Below are 16,035 nucleotides of genomic sequence, written 5' to 3' on the forward strand. Positions count from 1 at the left end.
AGTCATAATTGCATACATGAGTTTGAAACACTTAAATGTCTTTGTAGCTTGAAGTATAACTGTGTTTTGCATGATCCAAGAATGAAAATTGCTTATTAAATGTCTATGAAAACATTTGTCTTGTGAATGTCAAATATTTTTTTTTTCCCTTTGAAGGAGTCTAAACCTGATGGACTGGCAACTGCTGAATCTACAGGTGAAAGACTTTTTAAAACAGTCGTTTGTGTGCTGTGTTCTGTTACTATGGGTGGGGAAAGCTTAATTTTAAGACCATATTGCATAAGCTGCATATACCTGAAGAAGATATTCTTATATAAGCAGTATAATAGCCCAGTCCTGTGCGTGCTTACTCTGAAGTAAGTCCCACTGTGTTCAGTGGGGCTTGCTCTTGTTTAGGTGTGTACATGATTGCACCTTTACTCTAGTTAAAGGCATTCAGCCAGCTGTAGTCAAGATAGTTCCATTCAAGCCTCCTTCCCAAGAGCCTGCAGTGAGTTCTACTTTTTGTATAGAGCCCATTCTGAGTGATTTTTCTCTGAAAGTATGTATGCTCCTGTGGCTTGTTTTCCCATAGAACATGTCCTGCTCATCTTGAACATGAGGTCTGGTTGTCTTATATAATGGAACTGGTGTTCATGTTTCCCACCAGCAAGGTCTGCGGTTTAAACATCTGCATCATCTTGCTGCCTTCTGGTTATAAACAAGGATTTAAATGACCTTTCTTATTGGAGGCTGAAACAATAATTGCTAGTTTTACCATAATTTCCCCCAGATTATTGGGAAACAGTTACAGCTTCATAATTAACTCAGTTAATTTGCTTAGCTAATTAGGTGTTCATTGTGCTATGGGAATTAACTTGTAGTTATCTTCTTTGCTGTATTAGAACACGCAGGAAATCTTTATAGTGTATATGAATAATGTGGGAAAGTAGGCATAAAGAACAAAGAGGTTTAGGTATTATAGGAGGAGGGAAATGTATGTTGTACAAGAGAAGTGCCTCTGCCTAGTGGAACAGGAGGCATTCCTAATATCCTAGAACATCTTCTGATATTATTAGGAGTTAATAAAATGTTTTGGCCCTTAGTTCGAACCTAGCTGTAATATAACATTAATGTAATAGAATCCTTATAAGAAATATGAGACTTCTATTTACTTGATGCATATGTATTTAAAAGATTTATACACACATACTCTGGTAGTATCATGGTCAGCTTGTTCACATTTTAATACTGCACATTGAGAGAACATTTGTGTTTTGAAAAAGCTTATGGTGGTTCTTAGACCCGTCTATTGCTTAGATACAGAGTGGGTGAAATCAAATTGTGTGGTTATCTAAAGCATGCCTTCAACAGTATGACAAAATCAGTTGTAAATTTATTTGATAATTATACTTTCTTTTTAGAATTGGAATCATTAGAACAACAATTAGAAGAAAGCAAAGTAGAAAACTTTAATATTAAGCAAATGAAAGACTTGTTTGAACAGAAAGCAGCACAACTGGCCACTGAAATTGTGGGTAAGTGTCCATACTGATTCTGTGATGTGGCTCTTGTTTCTGTTTAAATTGAGTGAATGACCTTTTGTGTGACCTGTTTCCCAACCAGATCTTAAAGCCAAGTATGATGAAGAAACAAGCCTTCGAGAAGCCGCAGAACAGAAAGTGGCCAATTTGACGCAAGAGTTACAGAAAGAGAGAGGCATCTGTGAAGATTTAAAAACAGAGCTGGTAACTCATATCATGTGCTTATGTCTTTATCATGCCCTTTCCCAATTAGGAAGAAACATTTTTAAGGTTCTAAGTACAATTTTTTTAAAATACAGTGTCTATGTCATATCATTGACAGTGATTTGTACATTTTTCCTTTTAAGAAAGAGACTGTCCTCTTGCCCTAAACCAGTGTTTCTTAACCAGTGGTACAGGTACCACCAGTGGTACTTTCGGTGGTGTCTGGTGGTACTTGCGGGACCTCCAGGCTCCAGCTGCCTGGTAGCAAGACCAGGAATGCAATACATCAGACAGTGGTAGGAGATTCGAAGCATACTTTCCTGCACTCAGAAAAGCCCTCCCATCCATACTGAGCCTCTTACCAGTGTTTGTCGCATCACATCTGGCCTACCAATTCAGAAATATCTGGCAATGATATCATCACCAGTTATTTCCAGCGGTACTTTGAATAGGTGAACCATGTGAAGTGGTATGGCGGAAGACAAATGTTGAGAAACACTGCCCTAAACTGAAAATAATTTTCCACTTGGGGATGTAGATAACCTTTTTCCTCCATATGTATTAATAACTGTTTGTTTACTAAATTTGTCAGTGTGCAATTTTTCAGTCTACTGCCATTGTGTTGCTTTGTGCTTGTATAAAGTTTTTGCTTAAATTAGCAAGGTATATGTTGCTCTGTGTCCCTTTGAGAAACTACATTGTGTACTTTAACCCAGAAAACTATCACTGAACACACAGAGCAGTAGATAAAATTAATCACTAAATCTGTTGAGGGTTTTAACCTTCATCTGACCTAGAAATTCTCTGAGCATCTCCAGTGCATGTAGTTGCAGTAGCAGAATGATTTCAATATGTAGATGTCTATTGATAAAAACAAATTAAGTGAAATGCTGAAGTTCCTATCCTAGAAATATTCTAAGCATAAAGATATCCTCAAAGTAGTCTAAAGGAACATAGTGTGCCAACCTTGCTGAAGTTTAAGCAGATCTCTTTCAGGTCAGCACACTACAGAAATATTCCTGACATGTTCCCAATCCAAATTCAGTTTTGTGAACAGATTCTGATAACCTATATGGAAAGTATGCTCGTCAGTCTGATTTTCATTAGATCAGCAGTTCCCAGGGCTCAGATTGGTGATCGGAGCCCTATGAAGCTGCGGGGACGCTCGCAGAGGGGGCTGTGAGCCTCCTGGATCCTCCTGGAGGCTAGAGGCCCCCCCCCCCCGTAATCACATTTATCATTGCTTTTAAAATCACATTTATCATTGCTTTGCTTCACCATTCACCCCTTAAGGGATGAGTGGTCCATTTCTGGTTCCCCCCGGTGGGTTGTGGCCCACTAGTTTGAGAACCACTGCATTTGATTAATTGTTCATTTGCTTGCTTTTGTAAAGCTTCAGAGGCCTGGGGTGGAAGATGTTACTGTTCTAAAGAAGGAGTTAGTCCAAGTTCAAACACTGATGGACAAGATGACTTTAGAGCGTGAGAGGGAATCGGAGAAACGGAAGGAGGATTGTGAGCTCTTGCAAGCAGAGTGTGCAACATCGAAGGTAATGAGTGTAGCCAGAAATGCAATTATGTTGCATAAAAATAAAAAAATCCTGCTTATTATTACTTATGAATGGGTTTAATTCAGGCTACCATCTTACCAATTCACTGCATACTTGGAATATTTTGTGCATTGGTAGCTTAGTTTACATTATCATTTTTAATCTCATTACTACATGATTATAATAATTATAGAGGACAAGGTGAAAGTATGTTTATAACACTGTCATCAATCTATCTTGTTTTGAAACTGACTTTGCAAAGGTATTGAGCCATGATCCATGTTAATCATTCTTATACATCCTCTAGGACAGTTAGCCTCATATTCCAATTCTAATATGCAATTGTGAGGAAGTCTTGTTGCATTCAATGGATCTTGTTTTTGTGTAAATGTGATTAAGATTGTGCTGTTAGGTTACATTAAAATTGACAAATAATTTGACTGTCAGCTCTGTATTTATCCTTACAATATTTGTTCAGAACTTGTTGCATGTTCCATCCTTTAAAAAAATTTTTTACTTAAGAATTGCACCTCCTTTTTATTATAAACTGCATGTCCATAAACTCTTGCTGGATTAAGGCTCTAAACCAGGGGTGTCAAACATAAGGCCTGGGGTCCGGATGCGGCCCGTGGAAGCTTTTTATCTGGAGCTCAGGCTCTCAGCTGCTGAGCAGTGCTAAGGTGTTACTGCTATAAGGACAGCCCACATGAAAATTGGATTCTCCCATAACTTGAAATATGATCACGATTTGTGTATTTTCTCTTCTGTCATTTGCAGCTAATGGGTTCCTAAGTGAAAAAGTGTTTATTTTTGGTTATGACCTGATTAATGACATCATTTCCTGCCTAATGACATCACTTCCGGCCCTCAGCAGGCACCATGAATGCTGTTTGGCCCTTGGTATGAAACAAGTTTGACACCCCTGCTCTAAACTATATAATCACTAATATCTTTGCATACTTTTAACCCTAGAAAGGTGGCTAGGTTATTATAGTTATCCGAAGATTAAATCTGTTCAAGTAGATCCATTGGATTCATGAAAATCTGTGTTGAATGTTGTAATCACATTTATCATTGCTTCACTTCACCATTCACCCATCATCTACTTATTCTTTTGCTGCTTTCTATTGGAGGTCTTTAAACTGGAGGTAATGTTTTAAGAACCTATGTATCATTGCATTTGCTACTTCTCTTCCCAGTTTCAAGATCTTATTAAACCAGATAGGTAGGTATTTATGTATGATTTTATAGACCTGTGAGATGACAAGCTGCATCTGCTGAAATTCCCTCTTCTATACAATTGTTAAAGGTCCAGGATCCCTAAAGTTGAAAGTTTGCTCACCCCTAGTTTATAGCACTAATCACTGGGGAGCCATTCAGAAGTTCTTACTTCCAGATTGATTTCTTTTAAAGGCATCCATGCACATGTTTCAGCACAAGTTTTTTCCCCATATGTGCTGTACAGCTTTATTGTTTGCATTCTTTCTGAGGGTGTTTCAACAGGTGACTCTCTGAGAATGCCTTTCAGTGTGGACTATGTCACTTCTAGACTCTCACTAATTTTAAGTGTAATCATTTTGTCATCATGGTTCAAGATGGCTAGCAAAATTGAGATGTAAAACATATAATGCAACAATAAATTTTTTTTAACCCCCTGAGTACTTTAAAACCGAATAAGCAATAATGTGGTGGTCTTGTAGGTTGCTGACCCAAAGTGCCTGATGTGAATCTGTCTGGTCATTCTTCTGCTGCTTCCAGTCCTTAGCTTGTCAGGGCCTTGCTCTACTCAAGGTCTTAAGGAATTTGGGACAGTCCCTTCCAGAACTTAGGGCAGGATTGCAGTAGTGACAACTTGAAATAAAACTGGGTTTATTTACGAAAGACACTTTGTAAATTGTTGTAGCAATCTTTCTCTCAAATAGTTCAGCAATACCATCTACCAGAGAGTTAGTTCAGTGTTTTTGATTCGGCTCCATGTTAAAGTTCCAGCTCCAACTTCCCACACTGAATGTCTAGAAGCTTGCCCTTATTTATATTTCAGGGCTGCTTATCTCCTGCCCCTTTCAGTTTGTCCTTTTGGTTTTGAATTTCTCTCTCAAACTGTCTTTCCCACACTTGTTAAACTTAAATGGTTTTGGAGCGAAGCCTGTCGTGTTAAATTTTAACTGACTTTATATAAACAGAAAACAATTTTTAAACCTGTGCTCATACTGATTAAAAACAAAAACAAAACTCAGCTGCCATATACCCTCAGAAACTGTTAGTCTTACATCTTCTGTAGTAGGCCACAAGAGAGAAATAACTGCATACCTCAAATGGAAGAGTGTTCAAATTTTGAGGACACCGCTGTAAAGATTCTGATTTTCATCAGTCAGTCCTACAAGTTAAAGAAGAATAGATTAGCATAACAAGATTCCCTTCTCTCCAAGGAGCCTTGGAACCTATGTAATGAATGCAGTTGATGAGAACCCTCCCCAACCACCACTATCACCTGTTTCTTTAGGAACAGGGTAAAGCATTTCCAAGCTTCACTCTTAATTCACATGGAATTAATTCTTAATTCACATAATTAAAAAAAGTGTGTCATTCAACCTAATCACCTTCAGCATATTGCAGAAATGGGAGACCAACATGTTTTTAAATTTGCATGTGCTTTCTAGTTGCAACATTCACATTATAAATGTGTATAACGCAAAAATAATTAAAGAATGAAAATATGCATCGCTTGTGTAACAGTGGGACATGTTACAGTTTCTGCTGGTATACACTGCACACCTCAGTTTTAGTGTGTTTCTAGGTAGAGCATAGAAAATGGGAATAGCTGACTTCTCTGCTTCAGTGCTTAAATTATAGGATAATCCATAAACCCTACCCCTGGTTCCCTTCATTTTACCCATATTGTGACCCTAAGCAAGCTTCTAAAAATAGTAGGTAATGGAGCTGGAATGGGAGGTGTGATTCCCCTAGTATGGTAAAAAGGGAACTTGACAGGGGAACAGCTGTCCAGCAGTGGTGTTGTCTGCATTGACCCTGGTAGTTGTTCCCCAGCCACAGTATGTATTATGTACATACAAAATAGGTATCTTTTTACGTATTTGCACACCACTCAAGGATTTGCTCCTTGGGAACACATTCTTATTATTCTTTTGTTGGAGCAACACATTTCTTTTTGGCCCAGAGTGCATGTGCTTTTGTTTTTAATTTGTCTTGTGCTTGTTATAAGAGAAGTATTTTCTGTTGTAGAAGTGAAAGCCAAATATACCAAGAGTCCCTGGACTATGCAGGGTTTTCTACGTTTGTTAACCTCTTTGTTCTTTATATATTCATCTCCTTTCTCTTATGTTGCTTCTGATTACAACCACAATCTATACACATTATTTCTTTTTCCCGGGGGGTGGGTGGGTGGGTAGAGAATGAAAGAAGTGATATAGTGGCAAAGTTTTCTCTTCCAGAGATGTATGTTATTAAATTGGCTAAATTTATTGGTGGTAACCTAAACGAATTAAAACTTAGTTTTTCTAGATTTTAATGAATGTACATGAAAATCTGAATTGATGTTCTGATTTGTCTTATCTTTTTCTTTGTTTAGGCTACCATCGATCAGTTAAGAGTTGAGCTTGCCAAAGGACCACAGGAGGTTGCTGTGTACGTGCAGGAGCTTCAGAAACTTCAAACTTCAGTTAATGAGCTGACACAGAAAAATCAGGCAAGAACTGTATTGGCGTTTAACCCACAAATGTGCAGATATTTGCCTTAAGCTAAGCAAAATGTCCTCGTCATTTCAAAAGCATAGAGTTGATCAGTGCATCTGCGTTCTGGAAGTACATATATTTGCCTTGTTGTAAGAACATTGTACTAGTACACTAATTTATGTTACAGTTTTAGTCTATACTAGTACTTGTTCATAGCCAGTATCATAATCTTATCCTCTTGTGTAGACACAATGTTTTGGCTTATCTCAAGAAGCAGGATTATGATATTCTGTCACAACAGCCATCATTCTAAGGGCATGCATGCTGGGGTTTGTGCATCAGGTTTTGGAAAATTTAATTTGGAATTTTTTTTTGCACCCACTGTGAAGTTGCAACATGTGGCTCCAAATGAAGCTACATGTACCCTTCCTGTGTACTAGACATGATTGTCTTGTTTCTGGATCCTGCTGACATTGTGACAACTCAGATTGGAGTGCAAGGTTGTTTCCTGAATCTCATTAGAATTAAAGCAATTCAGTTTTTTCTATTAAAATCAAAATACAGATGTGCCCCAGTGTCCGGGGGGGTGGTGGTTTTCTGGTTCTGAACCCTCCATGGTTAAGTGAAACAGCAGATACAGGGATGCCCCCCACCCTCTGGAGACAAGGGGAGCTGGGCTTCCTTTGCCTCTGGAGGACCTTCTGAAGCTATAGAGGCCACATGTGACCACCTGTGGCTGCTATGGGCCTCTAAATGATGGAAAATAGTACAAAAAGCTGCTTCTGGTTTTCAGTCGAGAACCAGAAGTGACATTTTTAAAGCCTTATAAGGCATTGGGAGGCCCGGGGAAGCCCTTAGTCGCGTGCAGCCTCTTTGGGCCTTTGAAGACCCTCCAAAGGTAGGAGGAGCCCAGCTCCCCTTGACTCCAGAGGGGGCATGCGGGGGAGGGGGTCCTGTGGACCTGGTCTGCAGATACTTGAAGCTGTAGATATAGGATCATGGATACAGTGGCCCCCCTGTATAGTTATCATACATACAGTGATATTTTCTAATAAATAACCTGGATCCAGCAAGCTAGATTGTGTATAATATATCTTGTAAAAAGCAACCAAACAGAAAAAATCTTATGGCATTAAGCTTTGTAGTTCATTTTTTCCCCGTATCATAAAACTCTTCTAACTGCTCAGTTCTGATGAAGACCGCATTGAAATGTTGGTGTATATTGGTAGAAGAAACTTGCTGTCCTATGATAAGCAAAAAGTGATATAATAGAAATTGGTCACCGTTGATACTGTGGTAGATGCTGCCATCGCACATGCAAATGCATGAAATCATCACAATGGCAGTGTCTGACTTGCTAGAATAAACTGCAACTTTAAATCAATCTAATATTGCAGAACCTGGCAGAAAAGTTGAAAAAAAAAGATTTGGATTTCACTCAGTTAGAAGAAAAACAAAATGAAGAATCATTAAGTAAAAAGAATCTACAAGCAGCCTTTAATCAAAAAGACCTGGACTGCCAACAACTTCAGGCAAGACTGTCTGCATCCGAGGACTCCTTGCAGAGGTTACAGAAAGAACTGGGTGAAAGGGGAGAAGCGAGTCAGAAACTTAAGGAGGAACTGTCAGAAGCAGAGACCAAATTCCAGCATCTTAAGGCAGAGTTCAAACAGCTACAGCAGCAGAAAGAGGAAAAAGAACAGCATGGCCTGCAGCTTCAGAATGAGCTCAATCAGGTGAGATAGTACCACATAGTTGCTTTTAAAATATCTGTCTTGGTTTTATAACCGTTTGTAATACCTATATGCTCACATTCTTGTTTTACAACCCAGTCCTAACTAAATTTCCATGTGGTGATGTGGTGGTGCCAACACAGCATCTGTTGTATCCTGTAGGGCAGTGTTTCTCACACATTTGGCACCGGGACCCACTTTTTAGAATGAGAATCTTTTCAGAGAATCCACCCGAAGTGATGTCATGACCGGAAGTGACATCATCAAGCAGGAACATTTTTAACAATCCTAGGCTGCAATCCTACCCACATTTGCCCAGGAGTAAGTCCTATTGACTATAATTGTTAAAAGAATATACATTGTAGCATGTTAAAAGTACAGAGCTGTAACATTTCCCCAAATGCAGTCTCATACCATTGTTGCATCAAGTCTAAGATATTAAAAATAAAATATTGAAATGAATGGGCACCCACCTGAAACTGGCTCGCGACCCACCTGGTGGGACCTGTCATGCGGTTTGAGAAGCACTGCTATAGGGGATTTTTTGACCACTGGAGGCCTCTGGGTAAGGGAACATCAGTAATCCCCAGCAGACAACATGGGTCAACTCAGACCTGTGTCAACTCGATTGCTGGTGCAAGTCTGAATTGATCTGTGAAGGCAAATCAGGATTTGGAGTGTGCCACCACTGCCGAATCTACCCCCCTCCTTGTTACGATATTGTTCTTTGGGTGTGTGCCAAAGCTGAAGATTCTGCCATCCTGTTTGGAATTCTGACTGATGATTTTGCAGTTGTGGTCCTAGCAACCAGGAATGAAACTTCTAGAATTGTATCTAGTTCAGTGATTTTCAATCTTTTTCAGCTCACGGCACACTGACAAGGTACTAAAATTGTCAAGGCACACCATCAGTTTTTTGACAATTGACAAGGCACACCACGCTGTTGGTGGGAAGCTCGCATTCCCATTGGCCTTATTAACAAATGACCCTCCCCCAAACTCTCGCGGCACACCTGCAGACCATTCGCGGCACACCAGTGTGCCACGGCGCAGTGGTTGAAAATGGCTGATCTAGTTGATGAACTCTGCTGGAAATTGGTTTCATGGTCCTAGGGTCTTCTGCAAATTAACAGGATTTGAAGAAAAGATTTTTTGATGGCAAAATATTAGACTGATTAAAAACATTTCAAGAAAAGGAAGTGAAGTTCATTGTAATTTCTTTGTGATATTATCACAAGGATTTATTCCATGCAGACAGATGTTTTGTAATGGAGAACCTTAATATTATCCATGTAGATGACGACAAAGCTTGACAAGCTTAACAAACCAACCAACCCTCGTCTAGAGTTCTTTGTAAACCTGGCTGCCAAAAGCCCAATCAAATAGGAAGGCCTTCTAGTTCTTCCAGGATTTTCTCAGGTTTTAGTAGGACTCCAAGATAAATAGCACCTGAGAAGGTCTCTCTAGTTTATCAACATGCAGATAATATAGTTAAGGTGAAGTTCCAGGTTTAGTTCAAAGATGTGTTATGGATGAGAGAGGTTGTCTCATGCTTTGGGGATCAATCGGTGAAGTACAAAAATTGTATCACATTTAGCCCTTTTAACTGTGTAAAGTGCTTCTAGAGATTTTAGGTCATTTGTCACCACAAGCCACACTTTGAAAGCTGTGGGAAAGAGTCTGTGGGTTCTGCAAAACTCCTGTAATGTGCTCTCAAAGTCTGACCAGTGTTGTTAGATGGGTTATCTGGTTTTGCATATCATGTAACATTTTATCCAAATATGTTTTGGACCCATATTCGGCAAAGGTTTATTTTCCAATCCGAGAGTGTTGAGCACAAAGTAGATTGTGTCTTACTGTGTGGTGGGCAAAGCGGAATAGCTAACAAACATGCTGTCTTGAGTGTTTCTAAAAGATGAGTCACAGAGAAAATGTCTCATTCTGTGCCTTGTCTGGGATTTGAGATAGGTTGGTTCATTTTTGTGGCTCTTAAGAGATTTTCTGTAGGTTTATTCTAAAGTCGTGCAATCTTCTCTGGTTTTGGTGATGCAACTTGCAAATGATTTAAGTATCAAGTACTTGTAAACTTTTCATTTTATGTTTACATGAGCAGAAACAAACTTTATATGTCTGAAAGAAAGCATTGTCCTGTTAACTGGGCAAAGAGGCATATTTTAAAGTTCTCTTATAATTTGCAAGGGGAGAGCAATTGTCCCGCTTCACTCCCAGTATGGCATCTTTTTCCAGTGGGGATGCTGTGGTCTCTTTTCTGTCTTCCACTTATTAGTTTTGTTATGGAAACTGCTTTGCAAACTACTTTCTGTTGAAAAGCAGTATGGAAATATTCTTTATAATAATAATAGACCGGGTTTTGAGGTGTGTAAGTGAGGTGCGGTTGCTCCCTCTGAGTATCCAAACATGAACAAAAGCAGTGAAAACATAACTTAGGATTCATTCTATCCTTGAGCTGAAATCCATGTTAGGGGACAACAACAGAGGAGACTGTTGGCATCCTTCAGTCTCGGAAGACTATGGTATCGCGCTCTGAATGGTGGTTCTGGAACAGAGTGTCCTCTCCAGTGCGCGAAGCCTGGGTAAAGTAGATATGGAGGACAGACTGTAACCCATGCAGCAAATCCCCCCTCTCCACGTCGCTGAAATGGTCCAATGGAAAGGCAGAAGCCAATACGGTTGGTTCCAGCGACGTCGCAGGAGTTGCCAGAACGTGACTGTGTTCAGCCATGAACTGCCTCAGGGACTCCGGCTCCGGATTTTGCCTCGAGGTTGACTCCTGAAGCCTTTTCCATAACTGGATGTAGCCACAAGGCAGTGGAGGTTTGGGATCAGAGTTTTCCTTCTCTCAGATGAGCTGCCTTCCCAGGCTAACGAGTCCCATCTACCTGGTGGCTGTTTAGTCGCCTCTTATGGCAAGTACAGCCAAACTGAGGGCTTATTCTTGTCCCCAGCCCCCAGGGGTTGCAGAGGAGACACATGCTGAGGATTGTTCAGCCTAATCAAACAGATTAGGCTGCATTTTTATTTTCCATTCAGTAATGTAAATTGTGCACACAGTGCTAAATGATTGAATAGAGGCTATTATAGAATACTAAAAGATACAGTATTACATGTGAGTTAAACATTTTTTTGGCAGAAAAGTGAGATCCTTTTGTTTTTCTCCCAGTTGCACAATAAACTTCTGGAGACAGAGCGCCAACTTGGAGAAGCACATGGCCGGCTAAAAGAGCAGAGACAACTGTCTAGTGAAAAGCTGATGGACAAGGAACAACAGGTGGCTGACCTGCAGTTGAAACTTTCACGTGCTGAGGAGCAGGTAGGAATTTTATGCAAGATCTGACTCTGCATTTCATTTAAGTTGTGTAGCAGGCAGCTGGAATATTCTTTTCATGTTGTTTGGAGTTTAAAAGCTCAGGTGCCCATTAAATGCAGTGTTTTTTCTCAACAAATATATCCAGAAAAAAAACTATGAAGTTTTTTTGAACACAATTTATTTATTTTTTGAAAAACTTATATCCCACTTTTCCCATGTCTAAGCAAATATACAAGGTGGCTTACAAAGCTCCACATTTACTATCCAGTGTATCACAGCAATAAGTTAAAAAATCAAAACAAAGCAATAAAACATTAATTTTAACATTAAACACTAAAATAGAAAAACATTAAAAAACAAAGTAAAAACCTAACATACATCCTTGAGCTATTGGGGGGGGGGAACAAAATAGCCCCCAGAAGCAGTCAAGGCACAGTTCTACTGCAGAGGTTCAAAGGGCATCTACCCATCAACCAAATGCCAGATAAAAGAGGTATGTTTTGAGCCCTCACCAAAATCCATGAGAGAGGGAGTAGTTCTTAATTCCTCTGGAAAGGGATTTCAGCATTGTGGTGCCACTATACAGAAGGTTCACCTCCAAGCTGCCTCCTCTCTCACTTGGGGTAGAGGTGGCGCTTGAAGGAGAGACCCCTCACAATGGTGGTCTGAAATGGATGGGTGGGCTGAAATGGAACACATGCACTTCAGAGGAAATAGCAGGCTTATGACTGGTTCTCAGCACAAGCAAACTGTTCAGCAGTTCTGAAGCAATGGTGGTGGACACACGGGGATGATTGCTCCAAAGACGGCAGAACTTCTTTACAGGGCCTTGTAATGTCAACAGTCTGTGGGGTTATGAAATGGGACACTTTTTTTTCTTGAGCTGAGATCAGCAGTTCATCTTGCAAGCTGTCAGTTGTCATCCCCTCCCTCCCTTCTCTGCCTGTGCTGCTTTGGGATCTTCAGTCGCAGCTACACTGGAAAAAATTTCTAAATGTTTAGTCTTAGCTAAAAACTTGTGCCTTCCAAAAGCCTCTTTTTCTAGTGTGTGTGACCCCATCTTTCTCACAGTGAAAACATAAAAATAGTCTTCTCTACTTTGTAAGATCAGTTTATAGGTCCTCCTTACGAGTTCTTATTTACTTCTCAAGATGTTTCCTAGGAAAACTTCTGTCTAGTTTTATCTCAAACTGTGTAACGGCCGTTAAGATTGTCACTGTTATCCAATACATAGATATAGAATACTACATTTATAATTTTTAAATAGTTTGGCCTCTGCTGTCATGAAAGCGTTAAGCGATGAAATGTTGATTCTTCTTATTTAATGTAATACACAACTTCTAAATTAATTTAAAGGTCTTTATTGTAATGCTTAAACTTCAGTAGTAGAGTAAATGCTAAACACTATTAAAGTATTGAATTGTGCTTATCAGTTTTCAGTCAACAGTCTGTGACTATTTTTCTAAGCTAAAGGAGAAAGCAGCAAATGCAACTGAATTGCAACATCAGTTAGATAAAATGAAACAGCAGCATCAGGAGCAACAGAATCTTCAGCAAAGCACGACGGCAAAGCTACGAGAAGCCCAGGTGAGAGAACATGTACCATGAGGGAAAGGGCATCCATTTTAGATACTAGTCTCTGTGAGAAGAAGGGCTTTTCTGTGATGAATCCTGGTTTTTTAGTGTTTCTGTCTCTTAGAAGTTTGGCAGTCATTGGTCCCAAACCTATCCAACTTTCCAGTGCTGATGCAGCCACAATACATCCCTTAGGTAAGGGGACAAATGTTCCCTTTCCTTGAGGAGGCCCCAGTGACTCCCCCCCCCCGCAGGATGCAGCTGCCACCCCTTTGGCATGGCTGCCTCAGCACTGAAAAGTTGGATAAGATTGGGCTAACAGGCTATCCTGCCTTGTTTGGGGTGGGAGTGGAATATACCTTTTTGTTGTGCCCAGGGGGATTACATTAAGCATGACATTGTTGCGGTTTTGTGTGCATTCATTCTGACATCCTGTTTTGATTGTCATGGGGTTTCTGCTGTTTGTTTACATTGTTTTTTTCTGTATTGGCTCTTCAAATTGTTTTTCAGGCTTAAATAATTTGTGTTACATCGGAACTGTTGCAGCTGAAAGGCAGTCTCTAAATAGTAAGGGTGCAATCTTATACAGACTTACTTGGGAGTAAGTCCAATTGTGAGTCCAGTTGCGGGAAAAAGGAACCCACAGTAGGTCTTCTGAATAAACATGTATAGGATTGTGCTGTTAATAAACAAATGAAATTGTTTCCTGGTTGATCTATTGTATGCTTCCCTTCCCCAGAATGATTTGGAGCAAGTGCTGCGCCAGATCGGGGATAAAGATCAAAAAATCCAGAATCTTGAAGCCCTTCTGCAAAAGAGCAAAGAGAATATCTCCCTGCTAGAAAAGGAAAGGGAAGATCTATATGCCAAAATTCAAGCTGGTGAAGGAGAGACAGCAGTTCTAAACCAGCTTCAGGAAAAAAACCACACTTTGCAGGAACAGGTAAGAAGTTGCTCTTTTTTCCAAAATCAAACAGAAAACAGAAGAAGGAAGCTACAGTTTTTCTAAGACAGAATTCTTGGTTTGTTAATGCACATTATAAATATTATTAATAATTTGAATCTTGGTCCATATATTTTGTTTGAGACTCAAGTTTTCTCCAGTATGTATTGGCTGTTAACCAAGTGATGGTGGGGAAAGGTTTTCCTTCTCTAGTGCACATTATACAAAAAGGTATTGATTCTCAGCTTGATCCTCAAAGACTGTGCTGCTGACTGAAACACAGTGAAAATAAATGGGATATCTTCTGCTGGGGCATTTTGAATATCTTAGTATTTGTTTTTGTTGAATAGATTGAATCACTGCTTGAATTAAAACTGATTGGTGGTAGATTTAGAGTAGTCAAAAGGAAGTTGTTGCCACACGTGATCAAGCACACATGTATATGCACTCCAGTTCCCATGCCAGTTGGGTCTCTGAATTGTTGACTTATGGCACATGGCATTCACAAGCGTTGCCCAGGAAGCCCGACATTCAGTTAACATGGGACTCTGGTTGAATTGACAGTGAGGTTGGTCAGGTAGAGCTGGAGGCTACAGATGGTCTCATGGTTTCAGTGGCCACGTTTGTCTCAAGGACAGGATGCTCCAATGATTGTGATATCATCCTGCAGGCTTGAATGGAATAACACAATGCTGTGTGTCTGCTATAGAATTTTCCTGAAACCAAGGTGGGGTGTGTGTATTGAGTCATGGAAAACGTTTGCCTTTTGCAAGATGCTCCCTTGGCATTGTTTGCAAATCTGAATAGGATGGCAGGACAAGTTGCAGCTGCTCATGAAGTTTCCCCAAGAGATTTCTCCAGGAGAGCAGAGCAGAAGGGGTGTTTAGCCTTTTACAAGGGACTTGTGGTCGTGATGCTCCCTTGATATTACCCTAAACTTACTGCATGTGTGTATGGACAACAATGCCCTCCTGGCATTCATCCTTCATGGAAAAAATGTGTTCCGTATGCACTTGGTAACAAGGTGCTGCTTCTCATAGTGCATAATTAGTCTGTTTAATTTGTTGCTGCAAGGTGTGGTGGTGGCCGCTAGCTGAGATGATTTTAAAACGGGATTGGACAGATTCATGGAGGAGAAGTCTATCATCGCCTCTTTGTTAGGTGATCCAAGTCATCCCGCTAGGTGTAGTGTAATACCAGTTGTAGGGGAGCGGTGGCTAGAGCAAAGTATGCATTTTCTGCTTATGGGTTTCCAAAAATAACTGATGGGCCACTGTGGGAAGCAGCGTCTTGGACTAGATGGGCCTCTGTCCTGATCCAGAACTTTTCTTTCTTTCTTGCACATATTATAAATAATATGTTATAAACATATTAAAAAGAAATGAGTAGGCACAAGGACAACATGTTGGTAGACTTGGTAGGATTTGTTGCGTGTGTGCATAGATCTGTGGCTGCATTCATACATGTATAACCTTGTCCGTGAAATCGC

General features: G+C 40.0%; 1 protein-coding gene across 1 annotated transcript in view; it reads left to right on the forward strand.

Moving 5' to 3' along the window:
• EEA1 (early endosome antigen 1) overlaps nucleotides 1-16,035 on the forward strand; it is a 57,275-nt gene that overhangs the window by 17,265 nt on the left and 23,975 nt on the right. Inside the window, exons 6-14 of the mRNA XM_066633383.1 lie at nucleotides 157-196; nucleotides 1,404-1,517; nucleotides 1,606-1,727; nucleotides 3,121-3,276; nucleotides 6,866-6,982; nucleotides 8,366-8,704; nucleotides 11,882-12,031; nucleotides 13,496-13,615; nucleotides 14,343-14,546. Coding sequence (XP_066489480.1) covers nucleotides 157-196; nucleotides 1,404-1,517; nucleotides 1,606-1,727; nucleotides 3,121-3,276; nucleotides 6,866-6,982; nucleotides 8,366-8,704; nucleotides 11,882-12,031; nucleotides 13,496-13,615; nucleotides 14,343-14,546 — 1,362 coding nt within the window. The remainder of the gene's footprint in view (nucleotides 1-156; nucleotides 197-1,403; nucleotides 1,518-1,605; nucleotides 1,728-3,120; nucleotides 3,277-6,865; nucleotides 6,983-8,365; nucleotides 8,705-11,881; nucleotides 12,032-13,495; nucleotides 13,616-14,342; nucleotides 14,547-16,035) is intronic.

Source organism: Tiliqua scincoides, chromosome 7, assembly GCF_035046505.1.
Source record: "Tiliqua scincoides isolate rTilSci1 chromosome 7, rTilSci1.hap2, whole genome shotgun sequence".
In the NCBI taxonomy this organism is placed as follows: domain Eukaryota; kingdom Metazoa; phylum Chordata; class Lepidosauria; order Squamata; family Scincidae; genus Tiliqua; species Tiliqua scincoides.